At 40.8% G+C, this 18,704-nt stretch overlaps 1 protein-coding gene across 1 annotated transcript in view; it reads right to left on the minus strand.

Annotated features, from left to right (window-relative positions):
* LOC106747501 overlaps positions 1-13,273 on the minus strand; it is a 130,462-nt gene extending 117,189 nt beyond the window's left edge. The window contains exons 1-3 of the mRNA XM_014625070.1: positions 13,154-13,273; positions 7,142-7,224; positions 6,928-6,970 (exon numbers count right to left, since the gene is read on the minus strand). Of these exons, the coding sequence (XP_014480556.1) occupies positions 6,928-6,970; positions 7,142-7,224; positions 13,154-13,214 (187 nt within the window). The 5' untranslated portion in view covers positions 13,215-13,273. The remainder of the gene's footprint in view (positions 1-6,927; positions 6,971-7,141; positions 7,225-13,153) is intronic.
* Positions 13,274-18,704: the final 5,431 nt, after the last annotated feature.

Below are 18,704 nucleotides of genomic sequence, written 5' to 3' on the forward strand. Positions count from 1 at the left end.
GGAAGAGAAAAGAACGAAGAAACGAAGAGCTGCACCGCGAGCTGCATCGTTTCTCCAGGAATAGCCGCGTAGTCACCGCGCGTGGTTTTTCACTTCTTCAGGATCTTCGCCAAGACGGTGGTAATCTCGAGACCGAGCGAGACGTGTCTCGCTCGGTCGATCCAGGAATATGCGACTAATTAATGCCTCTACCTCCCTTTGATTCTCTTTACGATTAATGCGGCCACATTGGGCATCGACCGGATAGATTTCACGATTTAATTTTTCGGCTGAAATCGAAGAGCCGCTACGGCTGCATCTGTTAGTGGTACCAATATGCAAGCATCCTAGCTTTCAGATACTATTCGTACATCAGAGTTTTTCGATCAATTTCCCAAGTACTCAGCTACAATTATCGTGAATTACTACTTGGATACTCAAATATCGTGGATCGATGTGATATGTTTATATCATCTTCAGAAAATAGCTGATACAGAACCAGCTGCTAGAAAAATGAATAACAAATGGAAGGTAAACATTGCTTGGATATTTCTCGTGATTTTTAGTTCTAGGTATCCGATTACTCTAATAACACACGAGTAGAACCTGCGAATTTAAGTACCGGATAGATGTTTGAGCTTATCAACAACATTAGCGTCTATTATAGAATCTACTTAGAACAGTTTATGTATTTGTTTAAAAAAGAAAACCCTTCGGGCATGTCTCTTAACGTGACAAACCGATGACATTAAGCAACCCTAAATTTGCCATGTTTGCCAAGTTAACAGTAGGCTATTTTTTACTTGCTAGGTATAGCATGAGAACGTAATGCGAACATTCGCGCATTGTCCTCGATTCGTCGAAAAGATTCACGACCGCTGATCTTTCGCAGGACAATTTTTGAGATATAGGTGACGGCGCGTCTGCGTTTTCCGGAGTTACAGACATGGCCAACGTGATTTAAAGCGTATTTAAGCGAGGAATAATGTCCCGCGTGTAGGCGGGAAATTCGTATTTATTGTTTCGATGAAGTAACTCGGCATCGCCTTTTTGTTTCTTCCACGGTTAGCGTGACTCTGACCTCGTTGTCGTGTATTTTATTCTCGGTATTTATTCTTTTCGTAAAACAAGATAAGCAGCATTTTTTTTAAAGAGAGATAAGCGACGATGATCCTCCCATCAAAGTGATTTGTTAACAGCTTCATTCGGCAATTCAATTGTTTCCTACTCATAACTTTGAAACAGCTCATAATTTCGTAACAATCATACTAATCGCCTGTCTATGAAGCAGATTATTCCTCGTTTCTAAATGCGCTTCGAATGAAGAAACGCTGCTGGACGGGACGGAAATTTTTTCTATCAACTTATTCGTCATCAAATTCGCGCGAAACAATTATGGACGTGTACTCAAGACGTTCCTCATTAGACGCAAGTTGCTACTTAGCAAATGCCTAACACTGACCGAAGCGCTTCTCTATCTTTGACTGTCGCCGGGCCAGTGCCGCGTCTTAACACCAAGGCAGCTGGTATACGTTTCTGAGATGCAATTTCGAGCGACGCGCGTCACTCACGGTATGATCGGTTCATCAGTCGGGCGGGCCACCTGTCCGACGAAAGATGCGGCGTTAACAGTTAACGGCGACGTAATTGCTCGGGAGGATCCCGTGGTTGCAAATAAACAAGCCTAATTGACTCGGAAATAAATCGCTGTCGTGGCATAGCCGCGGTGCCGCGGCCTGTCTGTCGCGTACGCGTTCAAGCGAAACGCTAAGATATAAAAGGGGTGATGGACAGAGGAGGTGGCGGTGCGCAAAGGGGGCAGTTATGGAACCGAGAGAGGACAGTGCAAGAGTCGGCTCGCACCATATGCACGCATACCAAAGGTTTTGACTTATGCCAAAACGAACTGTCTTTGTGTCTGGAACACCGGCTCCCGTCCCACACACCGTTCGCCCTTCTTGCCTCCACCCGCTTCTGTGCTTACCGAGTCACGGCACTAACCAGGCTTATTTTCACGGCATACCACCGTCTTAATATAGACTTGCGAATGGTATCGAGTTCGGTCTGAACGTCCACCCGTTCTATATTTCTCTCTTTCTCTATGTCCCCCCTCTCCCCTCGTCCTCTTTCTCTCTCTCTCTCTCTCTCTCTCGCTCGTGCTCTCTTGCTTTCGCCTCGCTGGCACCCCGCTTTCGCGTTCGACTGATTTTCTGGCATCGCGAGTTCGATGATACCGCCTTGCAGAGGTAAACGGCCCGTAAAAACAGTTCTGGCGGTCGTTGATACTTACGCTAAAGGCAAATTCTTTTTCTGAATGGATTTATGACTGTCACAGCTGTTATTCGCAGTCACGCGATTAAGACAAAATGATTATTGCACACTCTTTGGATATTATGCTAATTATCTCGGTAACAAAGTTATTTTCCGTAACGGATGGGATAGTTGCTGAGTGCATGTTATGCTCTCTTATCGCATAATTTCATTGGAAATTTACACGTTATTTAACGAACCACTGTAATTATCAGTGTTACATATTAGCCATCCACTGTAATTATTAATATTTTCGCCGTTCAAACTGCGACATTGTTCGCTGAGATATTCTAAAAACGACGTAGAAGACGATGGTTGTGATCTCGAAAACGGGGCACATATACTTTAAATCGACACGATGATTCACGACGCCATTAATCTATTTCCACGTGCCGTGCCACCGATTTCCACGAAGTGCCTTTTGATCTGCGAAGATGAATCGGCAGCGCAGATTCGGTTGTGTATCGCACAACCGTGAGGCTTCAACGAATAGGGAAAAGCTTCTGGAGGGGTTGAGGCCGTTTAGATCGAAGTCGTAAACGTCATTTCAATTGCTCACTTCTCGTTTACAATGCGAGTCAAAGAGCTCGATGGAGCAGGTGCCTTTCTTTCTGCGCGAACAAATCAGATTGTTTCTCGACTCATGCGCGAGCTGCGTTAACATTTTGTGAATGGACCATCAAAAGCTACTTCGATAAAATTATTCCGTGGCAATTTCCCGTCAAGAATAATAATTTATAAATAAATTGATTGGAAATTATTTATAAAAGAATAATTTTGCAAATTATTATCTTTCATGAAATTATATCACACATTAATTTTATTAAAATAGCTCTTAGGATGAGCCATTTACAATGTATCGAGATTTATCTTATCAAGTGAGCGAAAAAATCGTGCGATATTTCTTGATTTTATAAATATGTAATACTTGAGAATTCATCCTTAGTAAAATTTATACACGGACATGTGGGTTGCAAGTGTAAATTTCTGTTACGGATGAGATCTGGAAAAAGATCGCCTCCGTAAAACCTCGCGTTAGTTATTGCACAGCTTGCGCCAGTGGTCTGCAGCTTGTTACGGAAAATTTCCTGAACGATTCGAATACTAAATAAATTACCGTGATAGATAAATAGATTCACTGTGGGTTCGTTACATTGTTTCACTGCTCTAGTAAGCTACATGCCTCTGCCACATGCAGTTACATAGCAGTAGTTATTGCGTACAGTTTTTCAACCGTGCGCGAAGAAGTCCATAATTATATGAACGATCTATAATTAAGTAAATTGTGGAGGTTAGCATTGAAACAGAGTCATTTATGGAAAGAGTCTGCGATGATCGCGTGACTGCGCAGCGAATGCAGAATTTTATGTGTTACGTTATGATCGATACAGCTGCTAACGGACGGGGTCTTGGAAAATCACCGGCACCGCTAGTTCACGGCACAATCGCGAGATATCCTTTCACAGATCTGTGTGAAACGTTATTTTGTATTTAAAAACGTGATCGAATAGTACGATTTAAAATTATAACTTCTCGCCCGTTAGCGGTAACCCAGCTCTCTTACATTTACGACAGAATACTGACTGTCATTTATGCGAGCTTCGAAAAATCAGATTAATTTGAGGAATCTTTAGACAAGACACACTGACTAACTAATTAAAGAAATCCCCGGACTAATTCAGACATGTACAAAATTTAAAGACGAACCATTTCTCGCTCGGTTGCCATTAATAATTCAGTCTCAATGTGAAAAGATGTAGTATTTTAATATATCGCGCCCATGCGCGCAAAGATGAGCACACTTTATGCGCATGCATCGCTGTAAAGTGGCGTAACAGCCTAACTGTATAAACAGCGTGCAAATCCTCCTTGAAATATACGAGTGATTAGTCGCGTCCATAGCCGACGGCGGATCCTTGGGATCTCTCTCTTTTTTCTCGGAGTTTATCCCCAAAATTAGAGCCCACATCCCGCAGTCGGTGCTACGTGCGCGGGATTTATACGCGTTTACGTACGGCTGGCCGATGCGAAGCCGTTTCGCGCGTGCCGATAACTCTTTCGAGACGAACGAGTCGCATCGCTGTTCCTCTCACAGACGACGGCCCGTGGTACCAGTATAACCGCTGGAAAAGTCGGATTTCGAGACGCCGAAAATAAACATCTCCGGCGGCTTTGCCAACGCGCGCGAATAAGACGTGACAATTGAAAATTTCTCACGTGTGACGCGTGAAATCAGAAATCAGCATCATGGCCGTGGAAAACGGATTCGCGCGTACACGCGCCGCTTTGTGCGAGGAACGGTTTTCCGCGAGCGGACACTGATGAAACGTGTTAATAGCGGGACGCGGATTAATAGACTGACGTTTCCGCGAGGCGTGCATTACGCGAGTAATGATTTCTCCAAAATGTAACGTCGGAGTGTTGCATTACGTGAAATTTCCAAAAACATTCCTTCCCGTTATAACCCGATCTTCCAGTTTAAACTTTCAATATTTCTTTTCCTCGAGGCCCGAGACAGATTCGTTATGCGACGATGTCGCGCGAAAAAGCGCAGAGCGACAAGCCGGATCCGCTCTGTCGCCCATTTAACCATCGGCCCTCCATACTCCGAAAATAAACGTTCCCCACGCGTTTGCCTGTACACACGCGTGTACAATTGAAAATTTGCTGTTTGTCGCCGGCCGGCGTTGCATTAATCCGGGAAGAGGCCAGCCGTCGCAACGTCGAATAGTCGGCAAGAAACGTCGGGAAAGAGAGAGAAGAGAAAGGAGAGGAGCGGTTCGCCACGCTACCAGCGCCACTAAATTAGCTTAATGCGATGCATTTGATTAGATCGCTAGTGAGGTTGTATGAGAAGGTGGCGGGGGTGGTGTGCGGGGGCGGAAAGAGCTTTGCTCTTTCGAGCTGCGCGGGGTGGCCAGCCTCGTTTCATGGAATTGATTAGATTCAGTTATTAATATTCCTCTATCCCTCACTTCATTTCCGGCCCCGATTAACTCGGCGCTAACAGCGTGACGACGAGCAGAGACCACGGTGCAGAAGCGAACACTACTCTTGCCCCTTCTTCTCTTTCTCTCCTATACTACCTTCGTTTGAGTTCATCGTCTCTCGTTCGCGCGACGGGCTCCGAACGCTCTACCGAACGTGAGTCAGTAGAAGTTTCCCTAACTTCGATCTAACGCCGTTAATTGCTGCTATTTCCTTCGTCGCGTCGCTTATGTGTAAAGCACAATTTAAAAATATTATGAGAATACAAAAAGTAGTTGATCTGCCTGTCAAAGTATATGTCTTGACACGAACTAAGTTGGTAAGAGCGCTACGTAGATACAGCAATGTAGATTATGACAGATTATACAGATTATGTAGTTGTATTAAAAATGTATATTACAAAAATTATATAAAATAAAATTATGTATTATGATTATGTGGAATAAAAGCGAGGGAATTTTTTTGGAGTCATTCTACGCTCGGAACATATTTTATATGGGCCGTCTTCTGGAGCGAATCGATAATGTTACTTCGTCAAAGTAGTTCACCGCACTCAATGGGGAATCGCTATGTGGAGGGCGGTTATATGCGTGCAATTGCGCGTGTGCACGCGCTGCACTAAGCGCGAAGCCAGTTCACGCACTCACCGAAGCAAGAAGCAATCCCGAGATCAACTACGCGGCCAAGGAAAACATCGGAACCGACGATGAACTAGTAGACCGGGAGGTCTCGTAATGATAAGATCATCGCTTCATACTTGTCCATTTCAACGTAATAGTCAATAAACAGTCGGGAAATTTAGCGGCATGCGCAGTATGTCGCGACGTGCCAAAAGTCAAGATACGCATCGGATAGATCGCATAGAAGCAGCTTTCTATCATTTCACTTACGAGGAAATATGAGCGTGCCACGCCAATTTCGGTGGACTTTGGATATGCTATAGATCAGATAAGAATAATACGTATTTTTTGTATATGCTTTGTCACACGTTTATCGCAAACCCTGGGAGGAAATTCGGTAAAATTGATCGTGAGCGAAAATCCTTGAAATCTTGAAGTACGTAAAAAAATATTTCAGACAAAAGTTTTATGATATCTAACGTTGTTTACAACTGTGTATTTTAATCTTCCGAACGTTAATTTTTACGTGTTTTCAATTTAAAAATTTTTAAAAAATTTTAATGCAAAATGACAAAGCGTGATAGATATTATAAAACTTTTATTTATAATATTATCTCAAGGGAGAATTTCGAGAAGAGAGCTCATAATTAATTATATCAGATTACTTTCGAAATTTTTCAATTTTTAAATGAATGGAAAAACAGATACGTAAAAAATATATATCTTATTATTAACTACTTTACAACATATCCAAAGTTCATCGTAATCAATGAAACACATTTCCATATGTGCCCATGTTGGACTAAATAACAAAGTACTCTTCAATAGTTCATCAAAGAACAGAACTATATGCATTAAAAAAAAATATAACTCTTTGGTTATTCGAGTGGCGTATTTTAATACATGGCGCAAACTTAAATATGCAACATTCAATGGTTCGCAAAAATCCGCAAACTAAGTGGCGTTGTGATTTTGATAAGATACTATAAATACCCAACACTTTTTACATTTTATAAATTTTTTCACTCACCGAAATACCAGGAACTCAAGGTCAGCCACGTTCCACCACAGGTCTAGAACAAAAAATATAGTTTTACCAATAAGATGATAGCTAACAATTTAAAGAAAAAAATACGTTTAAGTACAAGCATGTTAATTCTTCGCTTATTGTAGTTAAATGATTATTATGCCAAAATTATGTACCAGTATTTCATCATAGAGTTAAATACAAGAGTCAAACCTACCTTACAGCCGATCTTGCTCGGCCCGAACCGGATCCTCCGGTACGGCATTCGCATCCACCATGTGGCCGCAAGCTCCGGCAAATCTGAAATAAAAAGTGAGGTCCCCGATAAGTTCATCGAACGTCCGTTAAAATGGGAAATCTCCTGTACAATAAATGATTTTACACACATGAAAATATACCATGTACCGTTATCCGTTAAAATAAAAAACGACTAAATTTCCATGATAGCCATTTCGTAAGCGTGTTCATTCTTCAAGTTTTCGCGGGCCTCAACTCATGTTCGTGTATTTTGCTATTGCCATACAGATATGCGTAAATATAGGCCGATTACTTTCTCCGTCGCAAGAGGAGGAGTGTTTTTCATCAAATATCCGAACATTACGTAACTTTTCGAATATCGCTCGCGCGGGATTCACAACGTAGCTCAAAACGTGGAAGTTAAAGCCCACTTGACTTATTTGCGTTCGCGGCTTGTCTAAGCATGGTCAAAGCAATTGCGCGTCTACACGCGTGTGCACGCAGAGTAAACGGCGCCTATTCCACGCGTATGCTACGCCATAGAATATGAGAAGCCGCCGGCAGATCGCGGAGATGTAGCCAAAGCAAACAAAGTGCCGGCTAGACAGTGCGACCCTACATACGAGGCTCGACACTTAACGATGTATTACAGTAATCGTTTCATTACCGGAGTACCAGATAGGCACGACGATGCGCTGATGAAAGCCTATTATTGCCGTCGTCATTATCACACATCTGAATTTCCAATTGATTTCGTGAGTGCTCTACGTTTTATCAACTTTGCGACGCGATAAGACATAATCCTAATCCCAATCTGTCCGCTCTTTCTTTTTCTTTCTTTCCTTTCGAAGCGTTATTTCTATGAGCTAATTTAAAGTCCGTAAAATATGAGAAAATCCAAATAATTGAATTTAAGCAGTGAAGCAATCGCGAATATTCCGGGCGGAACGTTACCGGAAACGAGAAGCTGTCGATTAAAAATTCTCAATCGATCGGTTAATTAACTTGACGCTGAAGCGTGTATGCTTCTGCACGTGTTGATACAATACGAGCGTACATATTGCGGTCTAATATCTTTATGATTGATAAATTACTCGCAATTCCCGATCATAATTGAATTCTTCATAACCGTTATTCTCAAGCGATGAAGTGCGTTTTTATCGGTCCTCCCGATAGATTATTGTTATTAACCACTTAGAACACTTCACACACGAGAGCCCCAATTTCCGTTAACCACTTGTCCCCCGCGGTTTCGCACACCCGTAAGGATGCCGCCAAAGCGACGCGCACACTCGCGACTCGTTGCACATGCAGATGCCGCAACGGCGTGTTCGTGCGCATGGTAAACGGGCCTCTTCACGCGAGGAGGCGAGCGAGGAGACGTCGCTCGAAGATCACGAATAAGTAGCCAAAGCAAACGTACGTACGAGTCTGCCTAGTCGGTTCGTCGGCAAAAGCCGCAGAAAGAGATCCCACAGACTGACAAAAAAGCTCTCATATAACCGGGCGAGAGAGAGAAGCGGACGGATCGTGTAATAGTAAAACGCGTGTATCGCACATGCTGTTGGCCGTTACCGAGTTCTCTCTCTCTCTCTCTCTCTCTCTCTCTCTTTCTTTTTTCTTCCCTCCGTGATCTCTTTCCGTCGGTCCGCTCTCGCGTACGTTTATCTGTCCCGCTCTTCAACGTCTTTCGATTCCTCACTTTGTTCTTCGGCTCTTCCCCTTATTTCCGTCCTCTCTTAACTTCTCCGCTGCGAATGGACCGAACGATTCAATCCGTAGCTCTCTGATTGTAAAAATAAACGGATCTCGCTACTTTCTTTCGTACCGCATCTCCGCTTCGATCTCAGAAGAGGGCTGAGCTGACGCGCCGCTGCAGAGCACACGGTTCCCTTCTATTTCCGTACCCATGAAAACCGGAGTCTGTGTTTTTGACCCTTACCGGGTCGCTCCGCACGAGTATTTATCTATTTGTCTTCGCGCAGATGCGATCGCGTATATACTTAAGTCGAACTGTTGCAAAACCTTTAGCACAAATTCGTGTTAATATTTATTAATATTATTCAAATCAACTGTACGATTGATAGGAAATATCCATGCTTATGGTGGATCACATTCAATAACCTCAGTTGGCTTTAACGTTCCTTGTAAAAGCAACATCGTGAAATTACGAGTACCTAGAGTCGGTTCGCGCACGTAGTCTATTTATAATTTAATTTGTAAAGCTTCGGAGGCATCGTTAAGGGTTGCGAGTATATTTATTTTGACCCACCGGGCTCAAAACTCTCGAAATCCATTCGCTCTTAGTCTTCGACATGGTGGCCGAACGAAAAGAATTTTTATGAGGGCGTTAAACGAGCGGTGAATGTATCTCTAGAGTTCTGCTTTCCAGGCACGATCGGTTTATCGTTCAACGAACGATCGGGAAGCCCATCTCTGTCCGTCTTCCCTTTCTTCGTCTCCTCGAGAAATATACAAAGTCGTTGAACTTCTCCGTTGCACATTGTGCCGAACCAGTTTGCCTGAATGTACAAGATGAGACGCCCAACTCTCGCGCGCTCTGATTGAATATTCGTTTAATTACTCAAGAATAATGGATAATGCAACGTATTTTAATACAGCATTGAATCTTCAACTTTTTTATATTTAACTTTGAAATTATACCTCAGGAAATTCTTTCATCGTTATATTTTATATATAGTGTTAAATAAATAATAATGTAAAAATTATGTAACAGTATTTGTTAGCTTGAATATTAGATTAATAAAATTTTACATACATGGGAACGAAGATGGTTAATATGTTGGCGTAATTTACGAATAATTGAAAGCATATTAGTTGTCGCATATTGTATGACTAATTGAAAAATAACGACTGGTAATCGTCTTCATTTGCTACGAAATCGGGAGCTTAATTGATTACCACATGGTAATTGCTTAGCGTGAGAAGTGAGGCAGCTCATCGATAGCGCAAATGACTTCACATGCACATGGCGAGGAGACGCGACGTACTCGTCATGAGAGACGGTGTATTAACGTTATTAAAAATGCCACTTTCTTCCTAAATAGAGTAAAATCACTTATATTTAACAACTGTAAACACTATACTATTCATCAAGAATAAGTTGCAGCGAGTGGCTCTTCGATAAATTAAAATTATTAATTATTATTATACATTACACGTGCCTTCCTTCTTTCCCAATCAATATCAATTACCAAAATTAGAATATTAGCTCTTTCGTATATGTCAAGGTTTGATTTCTACGAAAAGTTTGAATGTGTCCAATTTTAATTAATTAACGCCAACTTTTAAGCGGACATATAGAAATAGAAATATGTCTGATTGGCCTTTTTTGTCTGCAATCAAGCATTAACATAAAATAATATATAAACAAAATGTAAATAGAGCTGGCATTAATTACGTTAGACAATTTCAGCGATTACGAGGTTACATTTACTCGCTGCACTTGGCAAATATTAATATTAGAACTGCATGCGACGTATTCCATGTTAGATATAACGTTAATAGTAGTAATGCGCAACTCATATTGCACAGAGAATGATGGACGAGTTATTCATTAAGTTAATTACTCTTAATTAATCAATTTTTAATTTGAGTGGATTATAAAGCTTTGCCTAACGAGAAAAACGTCCTACGATTACAACTCTACAAAGGTTGCGTAGGATCATACATTCTTTTATCATTTACATGGTTAACATCTAGAAAATGATAAAATAATTCATTTAATACCAAGAAGAATTCGACAAATTATTTTAGTTGTATATTTTCTACAATATTAGTTGCATTATTTTAGTTGTATATTTTCTATAATATTATCAATATTCAAATAATCAGATATTATCTATATGCTCTTTTAAATATTTCTCGAATACCCGAATATGCGATTATTATGCCAATTATTTCGGTAAAACGACAGCGTTAATTTTTATTACGTTGAAAATCTAAAGAAACATAGTATCTAACAGATTTAAAATTGAATATTTATAAAAAAATCCTGCCGTATAAGTATGGAAATATTAAATCAATAAAATATAAATAAAGACCCACGCGTACAAACGTATAGAAAGAAGCATTAGATTTAAATAAATAATTACTCCAATACTTAGCAAATTTTTACTTGGCTTAAGTATATAAGTAAATATTTCACTTAGATAATTTACATGGAAAATATTTTATTTGGATCGAGTAGAAATATTGAAGTAATTATGTACTTGAATCTAGCATGTTTTTTTTTCTATGCGTGATGTGTGAAAAACAAGAAAGAAAATTTCTTCGACGTTGTCATAAATCCGCTTGTTAGAAACGATTTTCATTGGAATCTGGCAGGCGTGCTGCGATTCGCGATAGCTATAAAGACGAGCTAAGACGCACCGCGACAAAACGCAAGAAGCGATCCAGGTTTCTCGATGGTTCCTTTGGCATTCACCTCGGTATTCGCCTATTTGCATCGTCGGGATATCGCGCAAAGTAAAAAGTCCAATGCACACGGCGGTGGCCACTAATCCGATTTTCGCGACAGGTCGATCTCACGCATGGTTTGGTAGTGAACGGTAGCGCGCCGGCTGCGCGTACTCGACTCGAAGCGGCATAAATCAGAGGTTTATGGTCACGAGAGAGAAGTCAAAGGAGGCTTTGGCCGTCGCTTCGACCGTCACACATTTTACCGAAATCGTCGTGGCGCACGGTACTGGACGATATATAATGGCCAGGCCGTCCGTGGGATTCGTTTGCATGTACGCGCGGGAAATACACTCTGTCAGTGAATCATCGAGCGTATATATAAACATATATATACGCATGCGTATGCACAGGCCGCGACATGTAATCCGCGTTCGTACCGGTGCAAAATTTTGTCTACCGTCCTATCATTATATCGGTGGCCCCGGCGTTTTCTCGAAATTCGCGCAAAATTATTTCTCTCCGACCATACACGCGGCACGTAATCAAAGTTACAAGAGTGCTTTTATCTTCACTCATTATCTTCACTCCTTGCGAAAAATGTTCCGCCTTCGACAAACTGAAGATCCGGAAAACAGATATAACCGAGCTCCTCGTGAAAATGTGAAAGTCAACGGTTTAAACTATTCTATGCGTGACTTCCTCGTGCAAGATCAACCAAAGATAATAATCGTGAAATTCGAGTTAAGCGCCGCAGCCTGCGTATTACCGGCGAATGCACGTGACACATGTGTAAAAGTTGGACAACGCGCGTCACCACTTTGTCGCCTTGATCTCACTTTCGGAATGCCGAATAATATTGCCGGGGTATTGGCGAATGAGCCCGCAAATCTCGCGGAATTTTCCGTTAACGTTACGATCGATCATCTCGTTATCTCACGAGATATTCGAGCGATTTCGTTTGTTTCGCGCACCGTGATTTACGAATGCCGGGAACGACGTTTCGACCGACGCGATTATTAAATTTCACTCGTAAATCAATTTAGTACGAAATCAATATTTACCACGAGTCCGGGGTATTTTTCCACGAGAAGAGTCACATCGGGTAAACCTCACGGCGTCGCAACTGCAGCGATCGTCGCGGTTCAGCCACGTCGCAGAATTTAGAATCCGTGACCGCCGATTAATCTCCGAGCGGTCGTTATCCGTCAGGTTCTCCACGCTGGTCGCGCTTGGACTTTAAGTGCTCGGCTTGGTGGATGGTCAGTGATGGTTTCCGGAAGTGTTTTCCGTGCTATTATGACGCGCGATATGAATCGATCGGATACAGCGAAAAGGAACTTTGCACGCACGCCAATTCGCGCAGACAATGAGAGCAAAGACATCCTGATTCTGAAACGGAGCGAAATTCAAGCACATCAAGAGGATCTGAAGTGAAATTCAACGCGAATCTGAGCTTCTCTCGCGTCTGCCTCGCGTAAGCGAGACTCATTGGCGATCCGTCCGTACAGGTTAGAACGAGATTATCGTATCTCGCGGACAGTAGCTTGACTCGCGATTGAGAAGCGCTTACCATTAATCTTTAGACGAAATTGACCGCTCCGATGTTGATCTCCTCGACGTGCCCGAAACATTTCGCGATAGTTTGGACGAAGAATCGTAGAAGGGACTGGTCGAGCGTTCCGCTCGGCGCCAAGCGCGCGTTCCGAAAAGGGCGACTTCCCATGATTCGCTACTTTTTTCGAACGTAACATATTTGTCGCCGGAGCGCGTCACCACCTCACTAGATGGCGCTAGTGATCTCGCATTAGCGCCTGGCGTTGCGAATACAACTTTAAGCTCCGTATCATATCTGAGTATCTAAAATCAAGAATATAAATATAATAAATATACATTTAATTATATAATTCTCTAATTAGCTATATATATATATATATATATATATATAAATATAGTAATTTCAAAGGCTGTGTTAGTATGTCAGGCAGTTATAATGAGTACGAGTAAGTAACACGTGAATGAATAAAAATTATTAGTAAATTTTGATTTAATAAATATTAATTAATAAAAGTTATAGATTAATTAAAGTCCGACAACACTCTTTGCGAAAACGGAAGGCAGGAAATTAAAACCCAGCGTTACAATGGATCGATTAGTTAGCAGTCTTCTGATATTATATTAAATATATTAAAATATATTAAAAATCGTAATATGTTAAAATAGATTAAAAATCGTGTTTTAGATATTTATTTATTGAATATGTATTTGTAATATAATAATACGTAAATTTCATTTCAACGTGATGGTTCTCTAAAAAATTTCGATGATAGGCGGGCTTTCTTTCAACATTTAAACATTTTTTACTTGTTTACCGATACGATACAAGTTAATGTGGTGAACCATGGAATTTACCGATGAGTTTCGCAGCTCGCATAGTTCGTTTCTTCAACATCGTGACAATGAGTTGGACAGGGGTTGAAGTCGGAGGACTAACTACTTGCTAAGTCCTCGAGGTTCTCTCTCAAAGAGATCGGCGCGAAGGAAGGGTTACGATCTGGTCGATTGCTGTAGTTCAGCTATAGCTACCATATCGAGGATTGTGTATTCGTTTCAGAAACAATAATTAGACGAAAGAAAAATCTGAAAATAATGAAGTGCCCATTAACGACTTGAACAGTTTACAGATATACTTTTTTATCGTGACTTTATATCTTTAAAATTAAATTATGACAAATATATTTTACACATATTTTAATTATTTTATTGCTTTAAAAGTCTAATTAAAAATTAACAAATACATAATAGTTCTATTTTATAAAAACTCTTCAATACAAAAATTTTAAATTGATTGGAACGTATTAATATTGATTAAATCCGTCATTTTAGAGGAGTTCATATGTATTTGTCACAATCTCTCTATAGCTTGAGATAAATGTAACCATGTAACAGTTGATACATCTATTTGTATTCAGTAGAGTTTTCGGCACATTCATTTTCATTTTTTCGACACTCCTATTCGGAAGGAAGAGAAACCATTTAATCAAGCTCACGCGATTTGGATAAATGCTGTAACATTTTATAAAATTTTCACCGAAAACTCAACGTGGTTTCACGTCTGTGAGATTTAGTGTATATGTCTTCCATCATAATCTATCCAGTTCAATAGGGATAATCGATTTTCATTCGACTTGTTTGTAATTTGTATCCAGATACGTTTTCAACGGCGTTTCTGGGATACACGTCATCCTTATCGCAATATTTAACCACTGTAAGAAACGTGTTTCCATTACAAAATATTTCTGTATTTGTCTGCGAAGTTTCCTAAGAGTTTATGAGGAAACTCCGCCGCTAACCGGCCAACGTGGGTTCCTCTCGAAGAACCTCTTCGGTGTTTGCCTCACGCTACTACGGTGCTCTCTTTGCCATCCCTTTAGTTTCACCACCGGTACACTCAGCAGCCCCCCGTTCCTCTTTTTCAACATCCTCCCTCCTGCAAGTACGGTGGCACCCCGCAAACCCACCCCTTCCCTTGTGCGCAAAACGCGCGCGGCCACAATCGAGTCTCCGGAAGTCCTGAAGAAGCTGCCAACGAGACCGACTAACTTGCATAATACATTTTAATTTATAGTGATATTAAGTAACAACTTTACCGACGCGCATGTATTTGACTATGTCGAGAACGGAGAAGATTTGAAAGGGTTGTCAGTGTGTGCTCAAGGTTAACATACAATGATATATTCGGAAACAACTATGAATAATTTTATAATTGCAAAACCCATTATTTTTGTTAGTAACTATATTGTCTTGCGGTCATAACGTTATGTACAAGATGTCCCATATGACTATCAATACTTGAAAATAAGTTTAGAATATATTGTAAAAATATGCTGTTTCTCTGTATATAATAAAATAAATATATGTATTGTAGGATAATTAATGCTTTCTACTTAGTAAGGCGTTCGCAACACAAAAGAAATCTTTTATTTACAGAAGCTAATGTAAGCTTTCTAGTTCGTGACTTGATATCTCACTTTGCTCTGAAAAGCACGGAAAATCGACCAAAGAAATTAAACGGCCATGACTTTGGCCGGAAACCGCCTGTGTAAATACAGCTGTGACGCGTCGCGTTGTAGAGACAACTCTATAACATCCTACTTTGTATTGCTATGTTTCTACTTTCTCACTATTTATAGTTTCCTCGGCAAGGTGAACGATGATCCCCGAAATATGCCTGAATAATAGACTGAATATACATGCACACATTCCTGATTATAATACATATTATAATTCGCGCGCACATAAATAACATGTAAATCCAGATATAAATTGACTACTTTTTATTTTTAATTTTTAACGAAACGATTTGAATGGAGAGGAGGCAGCAACTGGAAAATTGCTTTGACCCAACGAGTACTGTAGTTCATTGGTTAAGGTTAGTTTGTCTGACGAGAGCCCAGACGATTCGTACGCCATAGTGATAATGACAAACATAACCATTACTGGCCAGAGTTGCTAAACAGTAACGCGGCAGGGCAGCTTTTCGGTTAGAGTAGCTTGGCGGTAAGCCGAGATAAAAACTACTCGTCCAGAAAATTAAATAATAAATCACTTTTGCGCCCGAACACACAAGTCCGAGTTTCTTCCACGCAAAGATGGTAATTAAATATTTCTCCTGTTATCTCTTTTTTTTCCAAGAGCGAGTGCGCTTGATTAATTCGCTATGCAATTAAAGTCGACCGATCTAATTCCTGTCTCGATATCGCGAATGTTTGTCCAGTCTAACGAGTGAATCACTTAGCCAGGTGTTAACGACCTGTCGGTAATCAAGATAAATTACTCACACCGATCCCATGCTTAATGGTGAAATCAGCCGTACAGATCGAGCGCTTATAATGTGGTCGGAAATTAAGACGTTTCTTTCAAGCCGGTTTACGATAGAAATCAAGGAACGACGACTTTTAAATTAAAAAGTCGTTTGACTATTCGCAGCTACTTTTCGATAGCTGATCCTTCCCAGAAAGAATATCTGGTTTCTTTGACTCTAGAATTTTTTAAAGATACAGGTCATTACCCGAATTAAAAAATGGTTGCGGAACATGATTTCAACAATTGCTCATAGATGATCTTAAAGAAAGTGACACAATAGGGATGAAAAAAATTCTTCACTCAATATTAAGCACTGTAAGTTTTATTTACATAAGGTATTGAATAAACTATATCGATAATAAACGCTACTCCCAACAAGAGTCAATTACATTCGATACACGCGAAAATGTGCCTCCGTCGCACACTTTTCCATTTCCCACGACGCCAAACCACGAGGTGCGGCGTTAAAAGACCTAAACACCGCAAACCCAAACGCTCACTAATTTTCTGTTTAGTCGTAAAATAAATTCTCCGCGGGCCAGGAGGGTATGCAGTAGGTTCGAAACGAGGAAAATGGTTCTCGAGCGTATTTCCACCCTTCTCGTACCCCCAATAGCAAGGGCAGCGCCGGTGGGCGTCGATGGTGGTGGCGGTGATGCCGCCATTTACGAAGCAGCAAAATTTGGAACCAGAAGTAATCGAATTTGTTGGCGTCGTTTAATGAGAGCCGCACAATAGTTGTCTGTATAATTGGTACATACCCCACCGTCCAAGCCATGGCGACCCAAACGTTTCCTCTTGCGCACCCCTTCCCGCGACAGTTCTTCCTGCTCATCAGCGTCACCGTCAGCAATAACGAGAACGAAGGAAATGAAGAGGGAGGGAGAGAAAAAGACAAGAAGAATATGTGTTGTAACTATTTGGCACGAACGGTTTCTCATGAAAGCGCAATTTAGTGGTTCTTAATTGCGTTCAAGAGTTCAATAAACTCATTTTAGACTTTCTCGAAAAAGACTGTCCTCTGTGCAGTATAATGCCCGGTGTTATAACGTATTTATTTCCGTCTTGATTAATAATAGATTAGGCGGCATTGGACGCATCCGATATCACAACTCGTTAAATGCTCACCGAACGTACAGAATGCATTTAGTAATAAATAGTCGAAGTATCGATAAAATTTTTTTTTTCAAAACGTTAGTGTTTTGTTTACCTATTAGTTAAGAGATCGCCAAAGTGTTTCTTGGTGCGATCTAATGTTTGAAAATCCCCCTTTCGACTATTTACCAATATGGTGATTAAATGTTCCATGAAATCACAAGTTCCACGTCATAACATTTTAAGAGTATCCCCACTCCAGTCATTTGGACACAACACACGTTGCTCTAGCACTCCCAGACGGATTAAATGGGTATACGTACATGTATAAGTCTCCGCGCATGTGGAGCATCTATCTACACATACATATCTCTCTCGAGTTGAGATGTGAGAAGAAAAATTGACAGTCTTTATATATATATATAAATATAAGAATTATATTTATATAAGAAAAAATTTGTTCTATATATATATATATATATATATAGAACAAATTTTTTCTTACTGTTTAACGATACAGTATATTTTACTGCATTTTGTCATACCTATTCTTTCTTTATCTGCTCATTTCAACTGCTATGTTTTACGTATTTGTTTGGATTCGTTCTCCTTTGATCTATCTATTCTTCTTAACGTCCGACAAAAATTGGTTTCTTCATATGCAATTCTGATAATGAAATTAACAAAAGTCCAGATATCACAAATTGAACGCGAGCGTTGGGTCCATTTGGAAAAAGTACATGCTCGGAAACTGGGGAATAAACGAAGTACATCGATCCTAGGAAACAGCATGAGCCCGCTCTTTCGTTCCGCTCGTCATGGAAAGTTTAATGACTTTTTGTTAATTAACGTCACGTGGACAGCGAGCTTAGAGTAGCGACGGTCACTTCGGTCAATCTCTCTTTCTCCTTCTCTCTCTCTCTCTCATATCTCTCCTTCCTCTCCTCCCTCGTACCTCTCGACTGCTCACCCTTGTTCGACGGTTAGCACATTCATGTCCATGGATCGTATCGCAGGGACGAACACAAACATGCGCACACCGGTCATCCCGTTATTCGCACACGTGGAATCGCGGCCACGCATCGAGCCGCCGAGCGCGAAACAATTTGCCAGTCGATAAATTTTTATAGAAGGTCGCTGAAGGAGGGAACGCCAGGGGGGGG

Source organism: Dinoponera quadriceps, unplaced genomic scaffold (genome assembly GCF_001313825.1).
Source record: "Dinoponera quadriceps isolate SergipeBrazil2010 unplaced genomic scaffold, ASM131382v1 scaffold2159, whole genome shotgun sequence".
Lineage (NCBI taxonomy): Eukaryota > Metazoa > Arthropoda > Insecta > Hymenoptera > Formicidae > Dinoponera > Dinoponera quadriceps.